The following is a 26,201-nucleotide window of genomic DNA, read 5'->3' as shown; positions in this document are numbered from 1 at the left end:
AGAAAGGATGAGGCCAAGGGGGGGGGGAGAAGAAAGGATGGGGCCAGGGGGGGGGGAAGAAAGGATGGGGCCAAGGGGGGGGAAAGAAAGGATGGGGCCAAGGGGAGGGGGGGAAGGATGGGGCCAAGGGGGGGGGGGGAAGGATGGGGCCAAGGGGGGGGGGGAAGGATGGGGCCAAGGGGGGGGGGGGAAGGATGGGGCCAAGGGGGGGGGGAAAGGATGGGGCCAAGGGGGGGGTGGGGTCAGGGGGAGGATGGGGCCAAGGGGGGGGGATGGGGCCGACGGTGGTGGGGGGAGGATGGGGCAGAGGGAGGTGGGGCAGGGGGAGGATGGGGCCAAGGGTGGTGGGGCGGGGGGAGGATGGGGTGGAGAGGAGGGAAGGGAGGAAAAGGAGGGGCAGAGAGGGCATGCCAGGGCTGAATATGTATGGTGACAAGACTTCAAATCAAACACTGGACAGGAGCATTCAAGTAGCACTTTCTACCAACAAAACGGTTAAGACTACACTTCAGACGCACTGGGTGAGGAGTAAAAACAGACTATGTAGCAATGGCAGAACTCTGAATGCTAATCAATTTCATGAGAAAAAAAAAAAAAAACACTATTTGCCCAAATGCAAGTCATGCCACTAAAATGTAACTGCATGAATTTTAATTGTGCGAGTGTACAATTCTTTCATCATGTTATTCTTAGAGAGTTGCAGGCAGAGAGGCAATCTGCGCTTGAACTGTACTGGGAATGTGAGTTCTCACCCACATCTGGGCTCAATATGGGGGGGGGGGTTTGATTGCCAGAGCCACCACCAGCAGTTGCAGATGGCATAGCAACTAACAATATACATACACAATTTAACATTGCCTTGATGCTCAAAGACCCAGATCAATGGGTATAACCCCTGAGCATTACACTTTCCAAGAGGGAAGGGCATTTTGAGAGTCAATATGGAACAAGTTACTAACCTGTAACTATTGTTCTCCAGCATGGGTCTGGCATGGATTCACATGCTCAGGAATAACAAATACATAGCAGTACTACAAAACCACGGGAGGTGGCAAGGCTCAACAGAAGCAATTACTCTTACCTCCGTAACAGACTCACTTCAAGTGAACAGGTTGCGTAGCTCTGCTTTGCCGACCCTGGACTGCACTCTGGAATCCCAGTCGATGCAGTAGAACTTTGTGAAGGTGTGCGTGGACCTCCAAGTAGCAGCCCTGCAGATGTCCAGCAGGCGCACACCAGACAGGAACGCCGTCGTCGGAGCGATCACTCTGGTGAAGTGGGCTCTCGGACGGCCAGGCAGCTGTCGGTTTGCCAACTGATGTGTGTGATGCAGCTGGAGAGTCACCTTTAGATGGCAACCATGGACAAGGCCTTTCCATGGTTCACAGGACCATAGTTCACGAACAGTTGAGATGTCTTCCGAAAACTTTGTGCGTGCCACTTAGAACTTTAAAGCACAAGCAACGTCCAGCGAGTGCAAAGCCCTTTCAGCTGGTCACAAAGGCTTGGGAAAAAACAACACAAAAGGCTTGTTGAGGTGGAATTCCGATGGAACCTTCAGCATGAACAAAGGGAGCTACTCAACACAACCCTCAAGTTGTGGAAAGTCAGATATGGCTGTTTGCATGATAGGGCCTGTATCTCACCCACACTCCTGGCAGAGGAGATTGCGACTAGGAAATCCGTTTTCCATGATAGGAACTTGAGAGGGGCCTGATGTATAGGCTCGAAGGGGCCCCCCCATGAGCCTTGCCAGCAGCACGTTGAGTTCCCACACTGGGGCAGGTGCCTTCACTGGCGGAAAAGATCGAAACAGTCCTTTGAGGAACTCATTGATGAGATGGTGGGACCAAAGAGAAGATCTTCCTGGAGACCTGATGTAGTGGGAGGTAGCTGCCAGATGCACCTTGATAGAGGCAAGCGTCAGTCCCGCCTTGGCCAAGGACAAGTATGGAATAATCTGCTGATTTGTGACGGTCAGCGGGGCGATCTTCTGCGACCGGCACCATGTAGCAAAATGCTTCCACTTGTGACCATAGCACTAAGAGTCAATGACGCTCTGGCCTTGGCAAGGACCTCCCTGCAGTCCGCTGGCAATTTGTATCGTCCAAACTCTAGGGCTGCAAGAGGCAAGCCCTCCAGTTCAGCGATCCTGGGTCGTGATGCAGGATTGCGCCTCCTTCCCTGGTGAGCAGATCCGTGACCTCTGGCAGCTTGCCTGGAGTCAACGCTGACAGGCTGAGAAGGTTTGGGTATCCATCCTCATCTACACTAGTTGATTAATGACTCGCAGCAGGAGAGGCAACGGAGGGAACGCGTACAGAAACTGGCCTTGCCATGGGAAGGAGAACGCCTCCCCATTCACCCCGGTTGGTGGAATCTGCTGGCAAACTTTTGGCATTTGGAGTTGGCCGCTGTTGCAAACAGATTGATCTGGGGCCTGCCCCACTTGATGAAGATGCGGTCTACCTGGTCCTCCAGAAGTTGCCACTTGTAGCAGGAGCGCAACTCCCTGCTGCAATGGTGTTCTTGACTCCTGCTAGGTTAAAGGGGACGAGGAACAGCTCTTATCCAACGCCCAGTGCCACAAGTTCTGTGCCTCTTTGGAGAGCGATGGGTATAGAGCGCCCCCTGCTTCCTGATGTAGAACATTGTGGTGGTATTGTCCATGAAGATCCTCACCACCTTGCCCTTCAGGGACAGAAGGAATGATTTGAGGGCCCAGAACACTGCCCGTAGCGCCAGAATATTCACGTGGAGATCCTCCCCCCTCCGGCAGCAAAAGGCCTCTGGCGTACAGACGTCCGATGTGTGCTCCCCAGCCCTCCAGGGAAGCATCGGTGGTGACTGTCTCCTGGTATTGGGGGTGGGGGAAGTGTTGAAATTCTGTGCCCCGGCGATATTGGAGTATACGCCCCACCACCTTATTGCCCAACGGAACTCCTCGTCGAGAGGGATCCTGTCCACAAAGCTTCCGGACACTTGTATCCAGCGAGCGTCCAGGAACTCCTGAAGAGGTTGCATTCATAACTTGCAGAGCCGGATAAGGTAGATGCATGGAGACATCATGCCGAGCAGCGACCTATGGTCCGCACCGTGACGGTCTTCAGTGACAACAGCCAATGCACTTTCCCTAGCATGGCTGCTAACCTCTACTTTGAGGGCGACGCTAGGCAGGAGACTGTTGAGCTTGGCTCATAGGAACAGTGCATTCTGCGATGGTGTCAAGCACGACTTTCGATAATTGATGGAGCACCCCAGATTGGTCAGCAGCTTGATGGGCGTCTGTGTGTTCGATGGCTACTTCTCGTGAATTGGCACGGATGAGCCAGTCGAGGTACGGGTACACGTGTATCCCTCGTAGACGTTGATGGGCCGCCACTGGTGCCAGGCACTTCATGAACACTCTGGGAGACGATTTTAGGCTTAAAGGGAGGGCCTTGAATTGGTAGTGCCTTCCCTGTACCACGAAGCGTAGGAACTTATGGTGCTTCCTGTGAATGGGGATGTGGAAGTAGGTGTACAACAGGTCCTGCGACTTCAAAAAGTCTGCCTCCTTCAGTTATCCGAGCATGTGCTGCAACATGACCATCCTGAACTTTTGGGACTCGAGGTACTGGTTGAGACGGCGCAGGATAGAATGGGCCTCCAGCTCCTGGTCTTTTTGACTAAGCATTATCTGGAGTAGACTCCGGAGCGGAGTGAGACTCTTTTTCCCACTCTTAGGCATTTTTGCTATGTGTGTTCTAGGCTATTTTTGTGTTTAATGCCTATGAGATCTTTCTCAACCCCATAGGAACCATCGTTATTCACATGTGTTACGCAGCACCCTCCGTGCAGTGACACAGGGGTGTCGTAGCGACCCCCAAACATAGACTCCATACCCCCGGGACTGACTACTGTCTCCCAGGGTATGTAATGTCCCCATTGACTTTACTAGGCAAATCCTATGAACAAAACCAGTACAACCCATCTTACTATGGAGGTACTGGAGGGGGTTAATAGTTTTTCCCCTACGTTCAGTTTCAAGAGTGTACCCTACAGTACCTCTCTCAAAAGTTTCTGGCTGGTGGCAGTGGTAACTACCATAAATATTTGACTGCAAATATTTCCCTATGGGATTTTCCCATTGTTCGAGGCTACCAGATTTTCTGACAGCCTCTAACACACCGCCGGTGCATGTTAACAACTTTGCTCCAGTAGGTTTTATTTGCCAGAACTTTAATATAACTTCTTTCTCGTGTCTTTCTCTAAACTCCTAACCCAGGTTGGGGATCCTTTGTTCGTCCTTTTGACTGGGTTCTACCGAGAAGGCCTCCTTTCGGCACCACTGAGACTCGGGGGTCGGGGGGGGCTGGGGGTGGGGGGTCCATAATGTGGGAGGGGGGAGTATGACCCCTGGACAGGGTTGCCTCAGCAACCCATGTCGCACTCTATCCTGATAGGCTGGAGGTTCTCCCGCCAACATGACCACTGGAACTAAGAAGCCGAAGGAGAGAAGCCAAAGACATCTGCAATGACAACTACCGGTGAAGCCCTGCTGCAGCGTCTCACCACTTTTCTCCACACGACGAGAGAAGATCTTCCTCTGCAAGAGCCTTCTTACTTGAGCTGGTGGGGCCAAACAGTTTGCCAATCGCCTTCCCGGATCTGCCTTGGTCGAATCTCCTGTACCCTGTACTCTGAGGCCGGATAGCCAGGCACCAGTCCACCCGGACAGCAATTTAAAGGAGCGTACCTTTTATTCGTCGGGCAACACCGCAGCTGGCTTCATCCCTGGGTAGCGCAGTAACTCGAACCTTCCTCCATGACGATAGCCTCTCTTCCTCTGCTGGATCACCTGAACTGCAGGAACTACCAGGAACAACCTCCACCGCAGGAGCCACTTCTTCATTTAAGGTACATTGTTCCGCCAGGCCCCCCTTCGCGGTAGTGCTAAAGGTGTTTTAAATCCTTTACCTACCTGTTGGGTTGGCCGCCCCCTCTCTTAACATTGTCTTTTCACTTCTGCAACAACCTTTTCAAATTCGTTAACCAAAGACTTGACTGCAGCTACAAGAACATTTTGCTCCTGGGCCCTTGCCCTGTACCACTGACTCTGGCACAGGCCTACTGACTCTGGTCACATTTGTTAGATCTGCTTTCTTTAGATTGATTCTCACTGAGAACGGTGTTGGTACACCTATTTCTTTTAACTACCCTTTCCTTCCCAATCTTAAACGGTGTGAAATGCCATTTTGCTCAGTTTTCATTTTAGGTATTGCCTATACTGATGCACTATCTTGCTGAACTGGTTCACAAACTGATGGGAAGTGTTGCTAGGGTGTAGAAGAACCTATTTCTAGGTAACTTGTGTTTTTCTTCCCTCGAGAGGAATTGTTAGAGGATCCTTGTGTGTAGTTGTCACTGTGCCGTTTTGCTCAGTTTTCACTCTGGTTCACTTGGTCTACATTTCAACTTGGGAGTGTGTATATTTTTCCTTTGACTTAATTTAACTTGCTTGATGACTTTGATACATGTGTTTTATTAATAGTGTATAAAATAAATATATATCTACTTTTTAAATACAAAGCTTTGGTCAGTGTTTCCTTGTTCCATAGCCTAGTGGGCCTATTGTGTAAACCCTGAATACTGCATCTTTCTTGATATAAGTCTGACTGCTCAGCCACAGCTACCAACTAAACCTTTGTGGTACAGACTGATACCAAAGGGGATTTATTGCTCTCAACTGTAGTCCTAATCTGGTGTAGTGCTCCCTAAGGGAACTGCACTGGATTTTGCCTAACACTGGTGTACAGCGGTGAGGATAAAAGTATTAGATTTACATTTTAGAGTCCTGTTAGTGCTCTGGTTGAAATAACCACAAGGCTAACTATCACAACAAGTTTATTTTAAACAAAAGTCAAAATTATGGAAAGTTACAGCCAGGAGACCCTCCTTACTAATACTGCTGATTAATTAAGGTATCTGTGTAGACAGAAAGGTCTTCCTGTCAAAGGCAAGAAACAAGAAATGATTGATAGACTTAAGAGAAACAAAGTCTGGATAGTGGTGCTGTAGTGCCCACTACTCCAGCAAATGTAGCAAACAGTAATGAGGATAATGTTGAAGATGTTATTGTTGAGACAGATGAGAAAGAGGAGGTTAACAATGCCACCCCCTCTGGGCCTCAGCCTGTGGCTACTGGACCCTTACCAGGACCCACATGAAGTCCTGAATTTATCTCACTAGAAAAAATAGACTTGAGCTTGAATTCAAAAGAATTAGTGCCCAAACTGAACAGACATCAAGAACTAAGGCTCAAAGAAATGGAGCTCAACCATGAGCTTGAGATGAAGAAATTGTCTTTGGAAAATGCTTCTCTCCTCGAATCTTCTAGATCTTCCAGTCCAAAAAGACCCCGGATGCCTAAAGAGATTGTGGGTATGTATGAACCTAAGTTGCATGCATTAGATTGGCTTGCCATGTTTGAATATAATCATGGGCTCCAGGATATCACAGGGAATCAGTTGATCACCTGGTTATTCTCTAGGCTCCACCCTGTTGCATCTGATGTGGTAATGGAGTTGGGGGAGGTGGATAGGATGGATTATGAATGTGTAAAGCTAACTTTGATAGCTAGATTTGGGAAGACTCCTTCCCAGTACCCTAAGAGGTTTAGGACCCTCAAAAAGCAGGATAGTACCCCTTGGGCTACTTGGGTGAATGAGTGTTTGAAGAACTTAGAGGGATGGATTAAGGGTTATAGAGTGAACACTTATGAAGGAATGAGTAATCTTGTCATGATGGAGTCTATCTATGATGCCTGCTCTCCTGAGCTCAGACAGCACTTGGCTGACTCAAAATAATTAGATTCTAAGAAACTAGCTAAGGCTGCTGACTTGTGGGTTGCCAACAGGGCCACTCACAAGGATTCAGGGGTAACTCAGAAAAAGGATGAGGGAAAGCAGCCAAAGAAAGACAACAAAGAGAATTCAAATAATTCCAATTCCAAAGAGGGCCACAAACAAAATTCTAAGGGTAAGCCACAAGGCAAACCAAATCAGGCTAGTGTACCTTCTGGCCCCATACCAGAAGGAGGTCAGAACAAGCCAACATTCATGAAGACATTTGGGAAATGTTATGTTTGTGGCTCTACTGATCATGTGTAAGGGGATCCCAGATGCATGGGTAAACCCTTCAGGGGTCCACAATGTCTCCTTAAGCTTCGCTCCAGAGGAGGAAGTACATGTGGTCAGTGGAAACTTTCAACTACTTGCTGATGATCCTATTGGAGTCTCAGCTAGCGTATCTTTAATATCACTAGGGTTGTGGGAACAACAGAATTTAGATGTGTATAATTTTATCCCTCCTAATACTAAAGAGTATTATAAAGACAGTGCCCTAGTCAATGGTCAGGGAACCCCTGCCATTAGAGACACTGGGGCCAGCATAACTGTGGTGGACAAATCTTTTTTCAAGGTGGAGGATGTTGCTAAGGCACCCAAACGCCTCACCAAGTTAGCTGGAGGGCCTATGCAGATGCTTCCCCAATTACCAGCTCTCATCCAGTGCAATGTAATGACTGTCAGAATACCTGTGAGTGTACATTCTGAAGTACCAGGAAGGGTGCTGTTGGGCAACGATATGAAAGACCTGGGAGTAGTGTCAAGTACTCCCAGACCAAGAGATTACAGGAGCTTACCAGACCTGCAAGGGAGAGGACCTCGAAGGGCTCTCCTGAGGAGATGATAGAAAAAGAAATCACTCCTACTCCACTGGAGTTACTCACTGCTATTTCAAAGCAACCAGAAGCAAAGGAGAAACCCACGGCTTCAATGAAGAAACCAGCAGAAAGCACTCCAGTGCTGCCAACCAGGAAATCTAATAGGTTGTGAAAAATCACATCTGTGATTCCTCCTCCAGCTGAGGCTGAGAGTGAGGTACAACCCTGTGTGGTTGAACTAAAGCCTGAAGATTCAGATCTAGTAGGAGGCCAGGAACTCATTCGAGATCTTGACCCTGTGGACCATCCCGAGCTGCAGTCTTTACTGGCAGAAGGTGGGCCCCAAAGGGCACACTTCAGTAAGGGACAAAGAGAATGTCCAACTCTGGAAGGTCTTCGCCACCAGGCAGCTTCGCAGCTTGAAGGGCAAGAGCCTGGGAAGTACATGTTACACTGGGAAGATGGCCTCTTCTATAGTGATCTGACAGAGTTACTCCCTGGGGACTACAAAAGACTTGTAGTACCCAAAGCAAACAGACTCCAATTCTTGCAACTAGCCAATGAGATACCTTTGGCTGGTCACTTGAGCTTCAAGAAGACCAAGGAAAGGCGCCCTCTCTACTTTTATTGGCCTAAAATGGGGGCTGAGGTAGATCAGTATTGCAAGAGTTGCCACACTTGCCAAACCGCTGGTAAAAGTGGCTCCAAGAATGTGGCACCTTTAGTGCCTCTCCCTGTGCTGGGAGTACCATTTCAGAGGTTAGGAATCAATATTGTTGGTCCCCTTGATCCTCCAACTTCTTCAGGCAACAGGTTTATACTTGTTGTAGTAGACCATGCTACAAGGTTCCCTGAAGCAATTCCTATGAGGACTGTTACAGCTCTGGCTGTAGCCAAGACCCTCCTTGGTATTTTTACCATGGTTGGGTTTCCTAAGGAGGTAATATCAGACAGGGGGGCCACATTTTATGTGCCACTACATGAAGGCCATGTGGAAAAACTGTGGAGTTTCCTACAAGTTCTCAACAGCATGCCACCCTCAGACAAATGGAGTGGTAGAAAGGTTTAACAAAACCATGTAGAGCATGATAGGAGCTTTAGAAGACCCTCTTAAGAAAAAGTGGGATATCCTACTGCAATGCCTTCTCTTTGCATATAGAGAAGTCCCTCAGGAGGGAGTGGGTTACAGTCCCTTTGAACTTCTCTATGGCCATCCGGTCAGAGGACCATTGGCCCCGATCAAGGAGGGGTTGGAGAGTGCTCCTTCCCCCACGCCAGTCTGAGTCACTGACTATGTGATAGGGCTCCGGAGGAGAATGTCACGTATGATGGCTGAGGCAAGTGATAACTTGAAAGCAGGTCAAGCTCTGGTCAAGCATTGGCATGACCAGAAGGCCAACATGGTTGAGTTCGCTCAATACTAGCTAGTTCATGTTATGGTCCCAACAAGGCAGAGGGCCTTGCAGGACAAATGGATGGGACCCTTCAAGGTTTTGGGAAAACTTGGAGAGGTGAACTATCTGGTGGACTTGGGCACTCTTAAGGAGGCTCCTAGAGTCTTTCACATCAACCGTCTAAAAGCTTATGTCTCGAGACCAGAACTGGGAGCTCTGCTTCTAGTTTCAGCTCAAGGAGGAGGAGAGTGAATCTCTACCTGTCCTCCTCAGATGCAAGCCTTTGGATGAGAAAATAGGAGTTAATCTCTCTTCTAATCTGACACCTGAGCAACAGGAGGAGTGCAAAGCTTTGTTGAATCAATTTGCCTCCCTGTTTTCTCTAGCACCAGGCTTTGCCCCATGGGGCCAGCATGATATTCAAGCTGGTGACTGTTTACCTGTCAAAAGCAGGGGCTACATGATGTCAGAAAATGTAAGAACCCACATCAAAGGAGAGGTCAACAAGATGCTTTATCCCGGGGTAATAGAGCCCTCTACTAGTCCATAGTCTAGCCCAGTTGTGTTGGTACCAAAGGCAGGATCCAAGGAGTTGAGATTATGTGTGGACTATAGAGCTCTAAATGCAGTCACTAAGACTGATGCCCATCCTTTGCCATGGACAGATGAGCTGGTGGATAGACTTGGTTCAGCCAAGTTCCTCAGCACATTTGATCTCACGTCAGGCTATTGGCAAATAGCCCTGACTGATCATGCCAAGGAGAAAACTGCATTTTCTACCCCAGTTGGCTTATACCAATTTAAGGTTATGCCTTTTGGATTAAAGAATGCACCTGCTACATTCCAAAGGATGGTTAATCAGGTTCTGAATGGGATGGAGGACTTTTGCATGGCATACTTGGATGACATTGCAGTGTTCATCCCTACTTGGATAGAACATGTTGACCACCTAGGATATGTTTTGCAGGCTCTGGAACAGGCCCATCTGACCATAAAGGCAAGCAAATGTCAAATTGGTCAGAGTAAAGTGATCTACCTTGGGCATGAGGTAGGAGGTGGTGAAATAAGGCCTTTGCTCAGCAAGATTGAAGCTGTGCAAAATTGGACAACCCCTTCTACTCAAACCCAAGTGAGAGCCTTCCTAGGTCTCACTGGGTATTACATGAATTTCATTGATAACTATGGATCCATAGCTTCTCCACTGAATGTAATCTCTTCTCCTAAGTTCCCTAAGAAGATCAAATGGAATGAGGAGTGCTATCAGGCCTTTGAAAGCCTGAAGAAAGCCCTTTGCCAAGCTCCAGTTCTCAGAGCTCCCGACTACCACCAACCCTTCATTGTACAAACAGATGCTTCCAATATAGGTATAGGTGCAGTACTCGGGCAACTGGATGAGAAAGGTAGGGAGCACCCCATTTGCTTCATCAGTAGGAAACTGAAGGAACATGAAACAAGGTGGGCAACTATTGAGAGAGAATGTTTTGCCATTGTGTGGGCTTTGAAGAAGTTTAGACCATACTTGTATGGATCTACTTTCGTCATTCAAAGAGACCACCAACCCTTGAGATGGTTAATGCAAATGGAAGGGGAAAACCCCAAACTGCTAAGATGGTCAATCTGCCGCCAAGGGTTTGATTTTACCATTGAGCACAGGTCAGGATGTCACCACCAAAATGCTGATGGTCTCTCTAGGATGTTTATAACCGACTAGAGGTAAGAGACTCATCCAGGAGTGGATTAGAGCCTCCTGTCCCTTAGTCTGGTGGAGGCGAGTGTTAAGGATTCTCCTCAATTTATGGCTAATTTCCCTTACCTATAGAGTCCCCCAGCAGCTTTGCTGGATTTGAAGGGTTTGTTTCTTTTTACCGGCTAAGAGTGAGACTCTTTTTCCCACTCTTAGGCATTTTTGCTAGGTGTGTTCTAGGCTATTTTTGTGTTTAACGCCATTGGGTTCTTTCTCAACCCCATAGGAACCATCTTTCTTCACATGTGTTAAGCAGCACCCTCCGTGCAGTGACACAGGGGTGTCGTAGCGACCCCCAAACAGACTCCATACCCCGGGACTGACTACTGTCTCCCAGGGCATGTAAAGTCCCCATTTACTTTACTAGTCAAATCCTATGAACTAAACCAGTACAACCCATATTACTATGGAGGTACTGGAAGGGGTTAATAGTTTTTCCCCTACGTTCATTTTCAAGAGTGTACCCTACAGTACCTCTCTCAAAAGTTTCTGGCTGGTGGCAGTGGTTACTACCATAAATATTCGACCGCAAATTTTTCCCTATGGGATTTTCCCATTGTTCGAGACTACCACATTTTCTGACAGCCTCTAACACACCGCCGGTGCATGTTAATAACAACTTTGCTCCGGTAGGTTTTATTTGCCAGAACTTTAATATAACTTCTTTCTCGTTTCTTTCTCTAAACTCCTAACTCAGGTCGACGATCCTTTGTTCGTCCTTTTGTCGGGCTGCTACCGAGAAGCCCTCCTTTCGGCGCCACGGAGTCTGGGGTGGGTCCATTGTGTGGGAGGGGGAGTAGGACCCCTGGACAGGGTTGCCTCAGCAACCCATGTCGCACTCTATCCTGATAGGCTGGAGGGTCTCCCGCCAAGATGACCACTCCACTGTGCGAGTGACAGCTAGGCTGTATGAATGGGGAACTTTTTGCATAAAAGCAGGGCCCTGTCAACTGGAAGAACAAGATGTTGCCACTGGAACTAAGAAGCCGAAGACGAGAGAAGCCAAAGACATCTGCAACGACTGAACCACCGGTGAAGCCCTGCTGCAGCGTCTCACCACTTTTCTCCACACGACGAGAGAAGATCTTCCTCTGCATGAGCCTTCTTTCCTTGAGCTGTTGAGGCCAACCAGTTTGCCAATCACCTTCCCGGACCTGTCTTGGTCAAATCTCCCGTACCCTGTACTCGGAGGCCGGATAGCCAGGCACCAGTCCACCTGGACCGCGATTTAAAGGAGTACCTTTTATTCGTCGGGCAACACCGCGGCTGGTTTCATCCCTGGTAGTGCAGTAACTAGAACCTTCCTCCACGACGAGAGCCTCTCTTCCTCTGCTAGATCACCCGAACTGCAGGAACTACCAGGAACAACCGCCACCGCAGGAGCCACTTCATTTAAGGTACATTGTTTCGCCAGGCCGCCCTTTCTTTGCGGTAGTGCTAAAGGTGTTTTAAATCCTTTACCTACCTGTTGCGTAGGCCGCCCCCCTCTCTTAACATTGTCTTTTCACTTCTGCAACAACCTTTTCAAATGCGTTACCCAAAGACTTGACTGCAGCTACAAGAACATTTTTCTCCTGGGCCCTTGCCCTGTACCACTGGCTCTGGCACAGGCCTACTGACTCTGGTCACATTTGTTAGATCTGCTTTCTTTAGACTGATTCTCACTGAGAACTGTGTTGGTGCACCTATTTCTTTTAACTACCCTTTCCTTCCCAATCTTAAACAGTGTGAAATGCCATTTGGCTCAGTTTTCATTTTAGGTATTGCCTATACTGATGCACTGTCTTGCTGAACTGGTTCACAAACTGATGGGAAGTGTTGCTAGGGTGTAGAAGAACCTATTTCTAGATAACTTGTGTTTTCCCTCCCTCGAGAGGAATTGTTAGAGGATCCCTTGTGTGTAGTTGTCACTATGCCGTTTTGCTCAGTTTTCACTCTGGTTCACTTGGTCTACAATTCAACTTGGGAGGGTGTATATTTTTCCTTGGACTTAACTTGCTTGATGACTGATACATGTGTTTTATTAGAAGTGTATAAAATAAGGAACAAGTTACTTAGCTGTAACTGTTGTTCTCCAGCATGGGTCTGGCATGGATTCACATGCTCATGAATATTCCCCGTAGTCAGGCCGGGAATCCTCGGTAAAGAAAAAATCAGTATCAGTTTCGTTTCTGATCTGTCTTTCTCAGTAGTAACCAATTACTGGTCTCTGGGTCATACTGTCCCCAGCCAATGACTGCCCTCTCCCTAAGCCCCACCTCTGGCAGCCATCTTCAGATTTGGTAGCACGCAAAGTGGCAGTATGACCAAGTGAAGAGCCGCAGAGGGGTAGGAGGGAGGGTTCGCATGTGAATCCATGCCAGACCCATGCTGGAGAACAACAGTTACAGGTAAGTAACTTGTTCCTTCGCCAGCATGGGGTCTGGCATGGATTTACATGCTCATGAATATAAGAATACATAGCAATACACACATGCACAACCAACGGGAGGTGGAAAAGGCTCAGCATTAAGCATTACATCAAAAACTCAACACTAAGCAATTCTTACCTCCTCACCAGGCTCACCTTAGGCGAACAGGTTGCGCAGCACCGCTTGGCCGACCCTGGACTCCTCCCTGGAATCCCGGTCAACGCAGTAGAATCTCGTGAAGGTGTGCGTCGACCTCCACGTAGCAGCCCTGCAGATGTCCAGCAGGGGTACACCAGACAAGAACGCCGTGGTAGCAGTGATAGCTCTGGTCGAATGGGCTCTCGACGGCCAGGCAACGGTCAGTTTGCCAACCGATGACAGTGCGTGATGCAGCCGGAGAGCCATCTGGAAATGGAAGCCTTCGAGAGAGCCTTCCCTTGGTTCACAGGTCCAAAGTTCACAAATAGCTGTGATGTCTTCCGAAAGCTCTTTGTGCGGTCCACGTAGAACTTCAGTGCTCTAGCCACATCCACCGAGTGCAGAGTCCTCTCGGCCGGTGATGTAGGCGACGGGAAGAAAACAGGTAACACCAAGGGCTTGTTGAGGTGGAAGGCCGGCGGCACCTTGGGCATAAAAGAGGGGTGCGTCCTCAGCACCACCCTTGTGAGGTGAAAAGTCAAGTATGAAGGCTTGCAGGATAGGGCCTGGATCTCTCCCACTCGGCATGCGGAGGTGATGGCCACAAGAAACGCAGTCTTCCACGACAGGAACTTCAACGGTGCCGAATGCAGGGTTCCCTGCACACACCGGGGCAGAGGCCTTCACCGGCGGGAACGATCGGAACAGTCCTTTCATAAATTCCTTCACCAAGCGATGGGACCACAAGGACGCCTGTCCTGTGGTTCTGGTGTATCGGCAGATCGCAGCCAGATGTATCTTGATGGAGGCGTGAGCCAGTCCAGCCTTGGCCAGAGACAATAGGTACTGCAGCACTTGAGGGGCCATAATCCGTAGAGGGTTAATCTTCTGTGCACGGCACCAGACAGAAAACCTCTTCCACTTATGTCCGTAGCACTTGAGAGTTGAGGACGCCCTGGCCTTTGCAAGGACCTCTCTGCAGTCAGCCGGAATATCGTACCCTCCAAACTCTAGTGCTGCAGGAGCCAGGCCTGCAAGTTCAGCGACTCCGGGTCGTGATGAAGTATGGCACCTCCTTCTCTGGAGAGAAGATCCGCATCCGTCGGCAGCTTGACTGGTGGGGACGCTGACAAGTCCAGAAGGTCCGGGAACCAGATCTGCCTCGGCCACGCCGGTGCGACGAGGATAATCCTACACCAGGACCGCTTGAGCTGGTTGACGAGTCGGAGCAGCTACGGCAACGGAGGGAACGCATATAGGAACAGGCCGTCCCAGGGGAACGAGAAAGCATCGCCCATGCTCCTCGGCTGGGGAAACCTGCTGGCGAACCTCTGGCACTTGGAGTTTGTCGCCGTTGCGAACAGGTCGATCTGCGGTTTTCCCCATCGTCGGAAGTGTCGGTCCACTTGATCCTGATGTAGTTCCCATTCGTGGCACGAGCGCAGCTCCCTGCTGAGTGAGTCGGCGATGGTGTTCTTTATGCCTGCTAGATGAAAGGGCACCAGAAACATCCCTTGGGCGACGGCCCAATGCCACAGATCCTGTGCTTCCTTGGAGGGGGCTGGGGATCTGGTTCCTCCCTGCTTCCGGATGTAGAACATCGTGGTGGTGTTGGCGGTGAAGATTCTCACCACCTTGCCCTTGAGGGACGGGAGAAAGGACCAGAGGGCCCAGAACACTGCACGGAGCTCAAGGATGTTGATGTGGAGCGTCTTCTCCTTCGGGAGCCAAAGGCTTCTCTAGTGAAGTTCTCCGGTGTGCGCTCCCCACCCTTCTAGGGAGGCATCTGTCATCACCGTTATCTGGTGGGATGGGGACTGAAAGTCTGTTCCCGCCGTCAGATGAGCGCGGGTGCCCCACCACCGGATCGCTCGTCGGAAGGTCTCTTTGAGCGGGATCCTGTCCTCGAAGCTGCCAGTCACTTGGATCCAGCGGGCGTCGAGGAACTCTTGCAGAGGGCGCATCCGAAGCCTGGACAGGCGCACGACATATATGCACAAGGACATCATCCCAAGGAGGGACTTGATGGCCCTCACCCTGGCCACGTCCGTGGCCAGCAGACGATGCACCTTGCCCAGGATGGCCTTCGTCCTTTCCTCCGACGGCGAGGCCAGACGCGCCACTGTGTCGAGCTTGGCTCCCAGAAACAGTGCGACTTGCAACGGGACCAGGTGGGATTTGGGAAAGTTGACGGAGAATCCCAGGTCCGTGAGCAGCTGGACGTTCTTCGCTGTGTGATCTACGGCAAGCTCCCGTGTCTTTGCTCGGATGAGCCAGTCGTCCAGGTAGGGGTAAACCTGGATCCCCTGCAGGCGCAGCTGCGCCGCCACCGGTGCGAGGCACTTAGTGAACACCCTGGGTGCCGACTTCAATCCGAATGGGAGGGCCTTGAACTGGTAGTGCCGTCCTTGGACCACGAACCTCAGGAACTTTTGGTGTCCTTTCAGAATGGGCATGTGGAAGTACGCATCCTCCAAATCCAACGACGACAGGAAATCGCCCTCCTCCAGCTGTCCCAGCACGTGCTGGAGGGTGACCATCCAGAACTTCTGTGCCTTTATGTACTTGTTCAGTCGTCGCAGGTCCAGGATGGGGCGCCATCCTCCCGTCTTATTTTTCACAAGGAAGTACCTTGAGTATACTCTGGAGCCCCAGAGCCTCTTCAGGAAGAGCTCGATGGCACCTTTTTTTTAGCATCGCCCTTACCTCCGATTGCAGTTGAGGGACGTGATTTTCCTTCCTGGCCACGGGTGGAATGCGGGGGCACTTTTTAAATTAGAGGGCGTGCCCCTGGGCCAGGGCGTCCAGCACCCAACTGTCGGTGGAGATGGACTCCCACACGCTGACGAACTTCGCCAGCCGGCCTCCCACCAGGGTGCTTCGGTGGGGGCCCAACACCGCTGTCGGTTCAATCTTGCTTGGAGGACGTCTTGCCGCCTTGGCCTCCCTGGTGATGACGCCGGGGCCCACCCGACTTGCCTCGTCCTCTATAGGCTTCCTGCGACGAGGAGCGGGCCGCTTGGCGGTACGTAGAGGAGCCGCCGCCGAATCCCTTGGAGGCACCCTGCTTGCCTCCGGTGCTCCGAAAGGATGGCCTTTGCTGCTGGAGAACACCTTGGGCCTTAACTGTCTCCGTGTCCGCCTTGATCCCAAACAGATTGTTCCCGTCGAACGGCATGTCCAAAACATTGGCTTGTACGTCCTGGCGGAAATCCGTCGCCTTGAGCCACCCTCGTCGTCTAAGGCAAACGCTGTTGCCTAGCTGGCAGAAACCGGTGTCGGCAATGTCCGTTGCCACCGTAATGGCGTGGTCTGACGCCACTTCACCTTCTTGTAAGATCTCCAGGGCCTCTGCCTTCTTGTCATCCGGTAGGAAGTCCAACAGGGGGAGGGGGGCGATCTTTTACCATAACTCCCTGTCATAGCGGGCCACGATCGCGAGGGCGTTGGCCGCCTTAATCTTTGTTGTCGCCGACGAGATAACTCGTCGTCCCATTGCGTCCAGCTTCTTTCCTTCGCCGTCCGGCGGGGAAGTTGACGTTGAGGCCGATGCCCCCTCCCCCGCTTTCTTCTTGTCCACCTCTAAGACGACCGAGTCAGGGGTCGGTTGTGCCCTAAGGCACAAAGGGGCCGTTTCGGGGACCCGGTACTTCTTCTCGTACCGATCCCTCTTGGCAGGCGTCGTAGACGGGTTCTTGAGAAAGGCGAGACCCTCGTCCCAGATGTCATCTATTAGAGGCACGGCGAGGACTGTGTTCCACTTGGACTCACGCTGTTGGTAAAGGAAACCTTCCTTCTCTTCGGGGCAGAGCTGAAAAAGCTCGGATGCCCTGGCGATCATTGCATGGAAAGATCCGATCTCGTCGGGCGCGGAGGCCCGGGCTGGAGATGGGAGCTCCGTCCCGTCGTCACCGCCGTCGTCGTCGTCGGTACCTGTCGTGGCCATGTCCGTTCTCGTGTCATCCCCAGGGACAGGGGACATGGGTAAAGGCTGAGCAGGCCGCGAGGGCTGAAAAGGCGGGGCTGGATGGATCCTTCTTCTCTTGTTCGGGGGGCTTCCCCGCTGGGCCTGGGTCCCGCTCTGGCTCCTCCGTCGGGCCTGGTTCTGGATCCTCCGTCGGTGGTAAGGGCAATCTCGTCCTCATCTCCGAACATAAGGATTGTATGGCCGCCGAGTTATCCTGCGGCTCCGGAAGCGACGGGTGACTAGGACCCTCGCCGGTGCCGCTGTCACTCACGTCACCTTCGTCAGGATCCTCTAAGACTTCTATCAGCTCCTACTTGGATGCTGTGTCCGTGTCCACAATGGCCACCGCCCCCACCCCTTTTTCTGCCGGGGTTTTCACAGGGGTCTTTTCGATGGGTCTGAAAGAGGCTTCCCTCCGCGGAGGCAGGGAGACTCTGGGCCCCGAGGTCGCCTCCACTGGCGTAGCCTCAACAGGCTACACCAGAGCCGCCGCGACTTCCTCGATAGAGGCCTTGGACGGATGAATCAAGGCCTTCGCCACCTTGGGCGTGCTTGAGGCCTTCAACTTGGGGGGAGGGTCACCGCCTCGCTTCCCCTTGGCTGAATCCTTCGAGATCGACCGGGGCCTCTCCAGAAGCTTACCCCGGGTTCTTGGATTTCCTCTTCCCCGAACCAGAGCGTTGGCTCGTGGTTGATGGTGCTGGGGAAGGCGCACCCTGCCTGGCAGCCGAAGAGCCCGACCACTCGGCGCTCCCGGTGCCCGCAGACTCGCGGTGCTTTGCCTTTTGTTGGGCCCGCGTCGCTGGGGCGCCCTCACAGGACTTAGAAGACCATTCGGACGACTTCTTCTCACCCGACGGGCTCTTCCCTTCCAGACAGTTGGAGAGACAAAGGTGTCGGTCCCTGATGGTCCGTTCCGACATGTTCCTGCAAAACGCACAGTCCTTCTCCACGTGCGTTTTGTCCTCATGAAGGCAGTAGAGACATTTCGAGTGCTCGTCCTCCTTGAACACATTCTGCAGCTGGCATCCAGGGGAAACCCTGAACAGCTTTCTGGGCGTTGAGCTTCCTTTCTCCTGGGCCAGGTTCGGGTAGGCCGCAGAAACCTCTGGAATCCTCCAAGAAGCGTAACTCGACGAAATCTTCACCCTTGAGGGGCGTAGATATATCCGACACGGATCCCCGTTAATCGGATGTAGAGACGGTGGAGCTTGAGGCTCTATTTGACCGAAAAATTAGAAATTCTCTTTGAAAAAGCGCGAAAACGCAGCAAAAGCTCGAGAGCTAAACACGAGGACTCCCAACACTTGAGCATGCTGTAAAAATCTGAAGATGGCTGCCAGAGGCGGAGTTTAGGGAGAGGGCAGTCATTGGCTGGGGGCAGTATGACCCAGAGACCAGTGATTGGTTACTACTGAGAAAGACCGATCAGAAACTAAACTGATACTGATTTTTTCTTTACCGAGGATTCCCGACCTGACAGGGAATATTCATGAACATGTGAATCCATGCCAGACCCCATGCTGGAGAAATATACATCTACTTTTTAAATACAAAGCTTTGGTCAGTGTTTTTGTTCCATAACCTAGTGGGCCTATTGTGTAAACCCTGAATACTGCTCATCTCCCTATTGAGATAAGTCTGACTGCTCATCCACAGCTACCAACTAAATCTTTGTGGTACAGACTGATACCAAATGGGATTTATTGCCCTCACCTGTAGTCCTAATCTGGTGTAGTGCTCCCTAAGGGAACTGCACTGGATTCTGCCTAACAGCGCCAATACAGAGTTCGGCAGCTAGGCCTTCCTCCCACACGTCGTCCAGGTGGGGTACCGCCATGATGGTCTTCCTCTTGGCCTCGCGCCTCTGGTATAGGAGGCCCTCGTTCTTGGTCTCCTCAGTGGTCAGCTGGAAATGTTCGGAAGCTTTGGCGACCATGGCATGAAACGAGCCCACTTCATCCGGTGGGGACACCCTCAGTTGCAGCGATCCGCCAGCCGTGACGATGTTGTCGTCGTCTGTCATCACCATGTCCGTCCCTGTGTCCATCGGGGGTGGGGGGGCACCAGATGCGGGTGTGGAGGTTGATACAAGGGCGTCCGATGGCGCTTCCTCTTTTTAGCCGGAGGGACTTGGCCCTGCGGCATCTTCTGGATTTCTGGCACAGTGTTTAGGGTCGAAAGGATGTCCAGGGATACATCTCTCGGCTGAGCTGGCGTGGTCGGCACACTAGGCCCAGCGCCGTCATCATCCTCCACGTCCTGTGCAGCGACTACTGGTCCTCGTCGTCCGAGGATGAAACACCCATGTTTTGGGGCACGGCCTGTGACTTCATTGCCCGCCCCCCCCCCTCCCAACCCCTTTGTGCACCCTGTGGGGTCAGAGCTGGGATCAGCAACGGCATCCTCTTCTCCGTGTGCCAGCAGACTTTGCCACCGGCCCGGTTGAGACCTCCCGCCTCAGGGGCAGGGGCACCCTGGGCTGAGCCCCTTTGGCCTTCAAGAGAGCGGCCGCCACCAGCTCAATCGTCGACGATTTTTCCTGCGCCACCTGGACCTTCTTGGCCAGGTTGGCCGTCTTCTCCTCCACTCTAGGCGTCACCCGCAGCTTGAATCACAAAGTACATAATGCTCATTGGGAGTGGAGCTCATTTAATGTTTTTCACAACAATCACCCTAACATTAAAGTGTCAGTAACCATGACCCACATACTCAGACAGCCACAGGATTTCTATGCAATGATAAACTGGCTGCAAAATCTGTGACTCTATTAGTTATCAACTGGCAGCTTAGCTGAATGTTAGAAAATGATGGGGATGAGAGGGAACGTGAGCAGGTTAAGGATGCTGTGCACATTGGTCTGTGGGCACGCACAGAAATCCTTTCGAGAATTACATGTAGGATAGGAAATAAAAACTATATTATTATATCTCATAAGAGTACAAGGGAATAAAATATCACCAATTAAGACAATTGCCTTCTGTAAAACAAACTGGCACCCAGTTACATAGCCAGAAATGTAGCCACACAAACTGGCTCTCATGACTAAACTATAGCCTTGAAATATATTTGGGAATCTACATTACCCACCTTCATAAAATGTGTAACTTTTTCTGTAGGCTGCACACAGGCACGCTGCTCTATTCACACCCTGCTATTATAAACATTAGCACCCTGATGAGAGGTGCTTGCCAATTAGCGTGCTCGGAACTCAGGCTGTACTGTATGGTACAAGCCTGCGTTCCAAGCAGACTGGGAAGCCAGCGCCCCCTTCCCCGCTCCCCCGTCACCTTGGCACCAGTGTAGTTTCCTACACAGGTGCTAATGGTGTCTTTTTTGTAAATAAAAAAAGAAACTTACCTTGACTGCGCAGCACCAGGCTGCACAGTGCTGCTTTCCCTGAAGTCAGTTTTCATGTTGATGACGTAACAGTCACCAACACTGAAAACTGACTTCCACAACACCAGTACTGTGCGGCGACAGGCTGTGCAGGCAAAGTAAGTTTCTTTTTTTTTTCTTTACCCCCCCCAAAAAATAAAAAAAGACACCATTACTACCCATGTAGTAATGCTTCTTTTCAAAGCTAGGTCCCAGCATTAAAAACTCCCTAATAGAATTATAAAAACATTGTTGCAATGTTAATTACTAGGATTTCAATTTTGAAGACTATCAGTTACACCTTTAAGTGTAGCCATTTTTCCAAACATGCAGTATTATTTCCACACAGCTATGGTTGCACCAAAACATAGAATCAAATTTGGTAGACTTGTCCATATGATAGAAAAGTATTGTTTGCTCACCTGTAAAGTGCTGATGTGAACAGGGGTTCCAGTACCATTTACAGTGTTCTTCTTGACAGCATTCCCTCCTTTCCCTTCTGCCTGTTCTGCTTTAGCTATTCTGGCTCTTTCCGCTTCAATTCTCTTTGGGCTGTTCAATAGTACCTGAACAATAGCATACTCAACAAGTGAAGCAAACCCAAAGAGAAGGCAAGCAATCAGCCAAACGTCCAATGCCTTCACATAAGACACTTTGGGAAGTTCTTGCGCAAGGGTCGTACATTCAGATGCCAAGCTGAGTACTGAGAAGATACCTACAAAAACCAACAAAGATTACAGTTAGAAAAATATGCAGAAACCTATGAACAAATCAATACAAATATGAGTGAAGGGCATTTGAACTGACTAGTCTAATAAGGCATTGAAAAGTGGATCCCCCACAGTACAAGTATAACAAATCGAGAAGGTCCTGATACAGAGGAGGTATGATATAGACCTACAATGTTGGTGTGGAAAGGGCATGCAAAAATGATTAAAGCCTGTATAGACAAAGGGAAAACAAAAAGGAGGCAGATTGTGTGTGGCTGTTATGGGAGCGTTCCTAAAGTCCACTGTGAGGTAAGACTTTATAAAACTATCCCAATGGTTTTAAAACCCCCCTCCCCCTGCCCCAGCACCCCCCCAGTCTGTACTACTCATGGAACCTTGGTAGATTGGCAGAGCCGTCAGGCTTATAAGATTAAGATGTGAGCTGTCGTTAAGTACACTGAACCTAGCTAGTAATGCAATTCAAAGAAACACATAAATGTAATGAAAATATGTATTATATATATGCGATACATTACTCAACGTAATCATATTTCTGATGCTTAAATCTGCTTAGATTCACACGCTGTGCATAGGCCGACATCTAGTGAAAGCGGCGTTGTATTACAGTTTGTTTTTTTAAACTCAAAAAGGGGTGTCAAACTAGGGTGTGCCAGTAATACTATCCCTAGTGTGACATCCACTGTACCCATGATCCCTCACGCGTGTAGGACCCTCAGATTGTATTTTTTCTGACATGAGGTAGCATGAGGAGTAGCGCGAGTACAGAGTATCCAAGCAGATAAGATAGATAAGACTACAAGCATCCATGCGCCTTCTCTCCGAGGGGAGGAAGGGCGGACGCATGTGAATCTAAGCAGATACAAGCATCAGAAGACATGCATTATTCACCGTAATAGCATTTCTGATGATAGTATCTGCTTAGATTCACATGCCGTGCATATGGTCCGACATCCAGTGGTAACCGCAGAGTATTGCATCTCGTCTTTTGGGGACAAAGGGGATGTCGGTATAGGCGTGTCTGTAACACTATCCCTAACGTGACGTGTAGTGTAGTGTACCCAAAATCCCTCACGCACCGAGGTCCCTCCGATTGTATTTTTTCTGCCATGAGGGAGCCCAAGGCTATAGTGAGCGAGTACGTGAAAGAGAAAGTAGTAAGGCGTCTATGATCCTTCCACCCCGAGCGGGGAGGTTTGGAGGGAGCAGGTGAATCTAAGCAGATACAATCATCAGATATGCTCTTACGGTGAGTAATGCATGTCTTCCGATGCGTGTTAATCTGCTTAAATCACATGCTGTGCATAGACTAGCAAGCAGTATCCGGAGTTGAGGTGGGTTGTGAGAAGGAACAGTAGAGAAAAGATGTCTTAATACTGCTTGTCCCACCCGAGAGTCAGACCTAGAATGAGTGTCTAGGCAATAGTGTTTTGTAAAGGTGTGTACAGAATTCCAGGTTGCCGCTTTGCAAATGGACTCTAGGGGAACATTTGCAATGAATGCTATGGAAACCCCAGTGCCTCAAGTAGAATGTGCTCTAGGCTTGAAGGGCAGTTCTCTCTTAGCAAGAGTGTAACAGTGTGATGCATTTGACAATCCACCTTGAGATAGCTGATTTAGAGACAGGATCCCCTTCTCTACCAGCTGCCACTGAAACGAAGAATTGTTTAGTCTTCCTTAGTGGTTTAGTTCTTTCCAGGTAAAACATGACTGCCCTGCCCACGTCTAGTGTGAGAAGTCTTCTTTCGGCCATGTTAGTAGGGTTCTGGAAGAAAGTGGGTAGTTCGATTGAAGGTCCAGGAACCAGATCTGCCTCGGCCACGCCGGTGCGACGAGGATCATCCTGCACTGAGACCGTCTGAGTGGACTGATGAGTCACAGCAGCAACGGCAATGCATACAGGAACAGGCCATCCCAGGGGAATGAAAAGGCATCGCCCATGCTCCCCGGCTGGGGAAACTTGCTGGTGAACCTCCGGCACTTGGCGTTCGTCGCCGTCGCAAATAGGTCGATCTGGGGATTGCCCCATCGTCGGAATAGGAGATCCACTTGATCCTGCCGCAGCTGCCACTCATGGCACGAGCGCAGCTCCCTGCTGAGTGAGTCAGCGATGGTGTTCTTTATTCCTGCCAGATGGAAGGGTACCAGAAACATCCCTTGGGCGACGGCCCAGTGCAACAGATTCTGGGCTTCCGTGGATAGGGCTTGTTATCTGGTGCCTCCCTTCTTCTGGATGTAGAACATCGTGGTGGTGTTTTCGGTGAAGACCCTTACCACCTTGCCCTTGAGGGACGGAAGGAACGACCCGAGGGCCCAGAACACGGCTCAGAGCTTCAGGACATTGGTGTGTAGTGACCTCTCCTCCGGGAGCCAAAGGCCACTTGAGTGGAGATCCCCTGTGTGCGCTCCCCATCCCTCCAGGGAGGCGTCCGTCATCAGTTTCCTGATGTGCCGGGGTCTGGAACTCCATGCCCGCCGCCAGATGCGTGCGGGTGCCCCACCACCGGATCGCTTGGCGGAAAGTTTCGTTGAGTGAGATCCTGTCTTTGAAGCTGCCCGCCGCTTGCATCCAACGGGTGTCGAGGAACTCCTGTAGTGGTCGCATCTGCAGTGTGCACATGCGCACGAGGTAGCTGCACAACATCATGCCGAGCAGGGACTGGACCATAGATGAGGCCAGGGTGAGGTCCATCAACAGCCGTGGTACCTTGCCCAGGATGGCCTTCGTCCTTTCCTCCGACGGAGAAGCCAATCACGCCACTGTGTCATGCCTGGCTCCCAGGAACAGGGCTACTTGCAATGGTACCAAGTGGGATTTTGCGAAGTTGATCGAGAATCCCAGATCTGTGAGCAGTTGGACGGTCTTCGCTGTGTGATCGACGGCAAGTTTTCTTGACTTTGCTCAGATGAGCCAATCGCCCAGGTAGGGGTAGACGTGGATCCCCTGCAGGCGCAGCCATGCCGCCACTGGTGCGAGGCACTTGGTGAACATCATGGGCGCTGACTTCAATCCGAAGGGAAGGGCCTTGAATGGATAGTGTCGCCCTTGGACCACAAATCGCAGGAATTTGCGATGTCCTTTTAAAATGGGGATGTGAAAGGAACAAGTTACTTACCTGTAACTGTTGTTCTCCAGCATGGGTCTGGCATGGATTCACATGCTCATGAATATTCCCCGTCGTCAGGCTGGGAATCTTCGGTAAAGAAAAAACCAGTATCAGTTTCGTTTCTGATCTGTCTTTCGTAGTAATAACCAATCACTGATCTCTGCGTCATACTGACCACAGACAATGACTGCCCTCTACCTAAGCCCCGCCTCTGGCAGCCATCTTCAGATTTGGAAGCACGTGAAGTGGCAGTATGACCAAGTGAAGAGCCGCAGAGGGGTAGGCGGGAGGGTTCGCATGTGAATCCATGCCAGACCCATGCTGTAGAACAACAGTTACAGGTAAGTAACTTGTTCCTTCTCCAGCATGGGGTCTGGCATGGATTCACATGCTCATGAATAAAGAATACATAGCAGTACACACATGCACAACCACGGGAGGTGGCAAAGGCTCAACATTAAGCATCACATCAAACTCAACATTAAGCATCTTACCTCCTCACCAGGCTCACCTCAGGCGAACAGGTTCCGCAGCACTGCTTGGCCGACCCTGGACTCCTCCCTGGAATCCCGGTCGACGCAGTAGAATTTCGTGAAGGTGTGCGTCGACCTCCACGTAGCAGCCCTGCATACGTCCAGCAGGGGTACACCAGATAGGAACGCCGTGGTAGCTGCGATCGCTCTGGTGGAATGGTCTCTCGGACGGCCAGGCAGCGGTCGGTTTGCCAACCGGTGACAGTACATGATACAGCCGGAGAGCCATCTGGAAATGGAAGCCTTCGAGAGAGCCTTCCCCTGATTGACAGGTCCAAAGTTCACAAAGAGTTGTGACGTCTTCCGAAAACACTTCGTGCGGTCCACGTAGAACTTCAGCGCTCTAGCCACATCCAGCGAGTGCAAAGTCCTCTCAGCCGGCGACGAAGGCGACGGGAAGAACACAGGCAACACCAAGGGTTTGTTTAGATGGAAGTCCGACGGTACCTTGGGCATGAAGGAGGGGTGCGTCCTGAGCACTACCCTCGTGTCGTGAAAAAAGTCAAGTACGGGGCCTTGCAGGAAAGGGCCTGGATCTCTCCCACTCGTCGTGCGGAGGTGATGGCCACAAGAAACGCTGTTTTCCACGACAGAAATTTCAACAGAGCTGAGTGCAGAGGCTCGAACGGAGGTCCCATGAGCTTGGTCAGCACCACGTTGAGCTCCCACGCCGGGGCCGGAGCCCTCACCGGCGGGAACGATCTGAACAGTCCCTTCATGAACTCCTTCACCAGACGATGAGACCACAAGGACGTCCGCCCCGTGGTTCTGGTGTATCGGGAGATCGCAGCAAGATGAATCTTGATGGACGCGTGTGCCAGTCCAGCTTTGGCCAGCGTCAGCAGGTACGGCAGTACTTGGGGGGCCGTAATCCGTAGAGGGTTAATCTTCTGTGCGTGGCACCAGACAGAGAACCTCTTCCATTTGTGTCCGTAGCATTTAAGAGTCGAGGACGCCCTGGCCTTTGCAAGAACCTCTCTGCAGTCGGCCGGTATGTCGTATCCTCCAAACTCTAGCGCTGCAGGAGCCAGGCCTGCAAGTTCAGCGATTTCGGGTCGTGGTGGAGGATGGCGCCTCCTTCTCTGGAGAGTAGATC

General features: G+C 50.9%; 1 protein-coding gene across 2 annotated transcripts in view; it reads right to left on the bottom strand.

The window, feature by feature from the left end:
• GLRB (glycine receptor beta) overlaps nucleotides 1-26,201 on the bottom strand; it is a 503,088-nt gene that overhangs the window by 17,053 nt on the left and 459,834 nt on the right. For both annotated transcript variants that reach the window (XM_069631327.1, XM_069631328.1), the window contains exon 10: nucleotides 21,160-21,452. In XM_069631327.1, the coding sequence (XP_069487428.1) occupies nucleotides 21,160-21,452 (293 nt within the window). The remainder of the gene's footprint in view (nucleotides 1-21,159; nucleotides 21,453-26,201) is intronic.

Source organism: Ambystoma mexicanum, chromosome 6q, assembly GCF_040938575.1.
Source record: "Ambystoma mexicanum isolate Mex_15411 chromosome 6q, UKY_AmexF1_1, whole genome shotgun sequence".
NCBI lineage: Eukaryota > Metazoa > Chordata > Amphibia > Caudata > Ambystomatidae > Ambystoma > Ambystoma mexicanum.
This window is presented reverse-complemented; position numbering and strand designations above follow the sequence as displayed.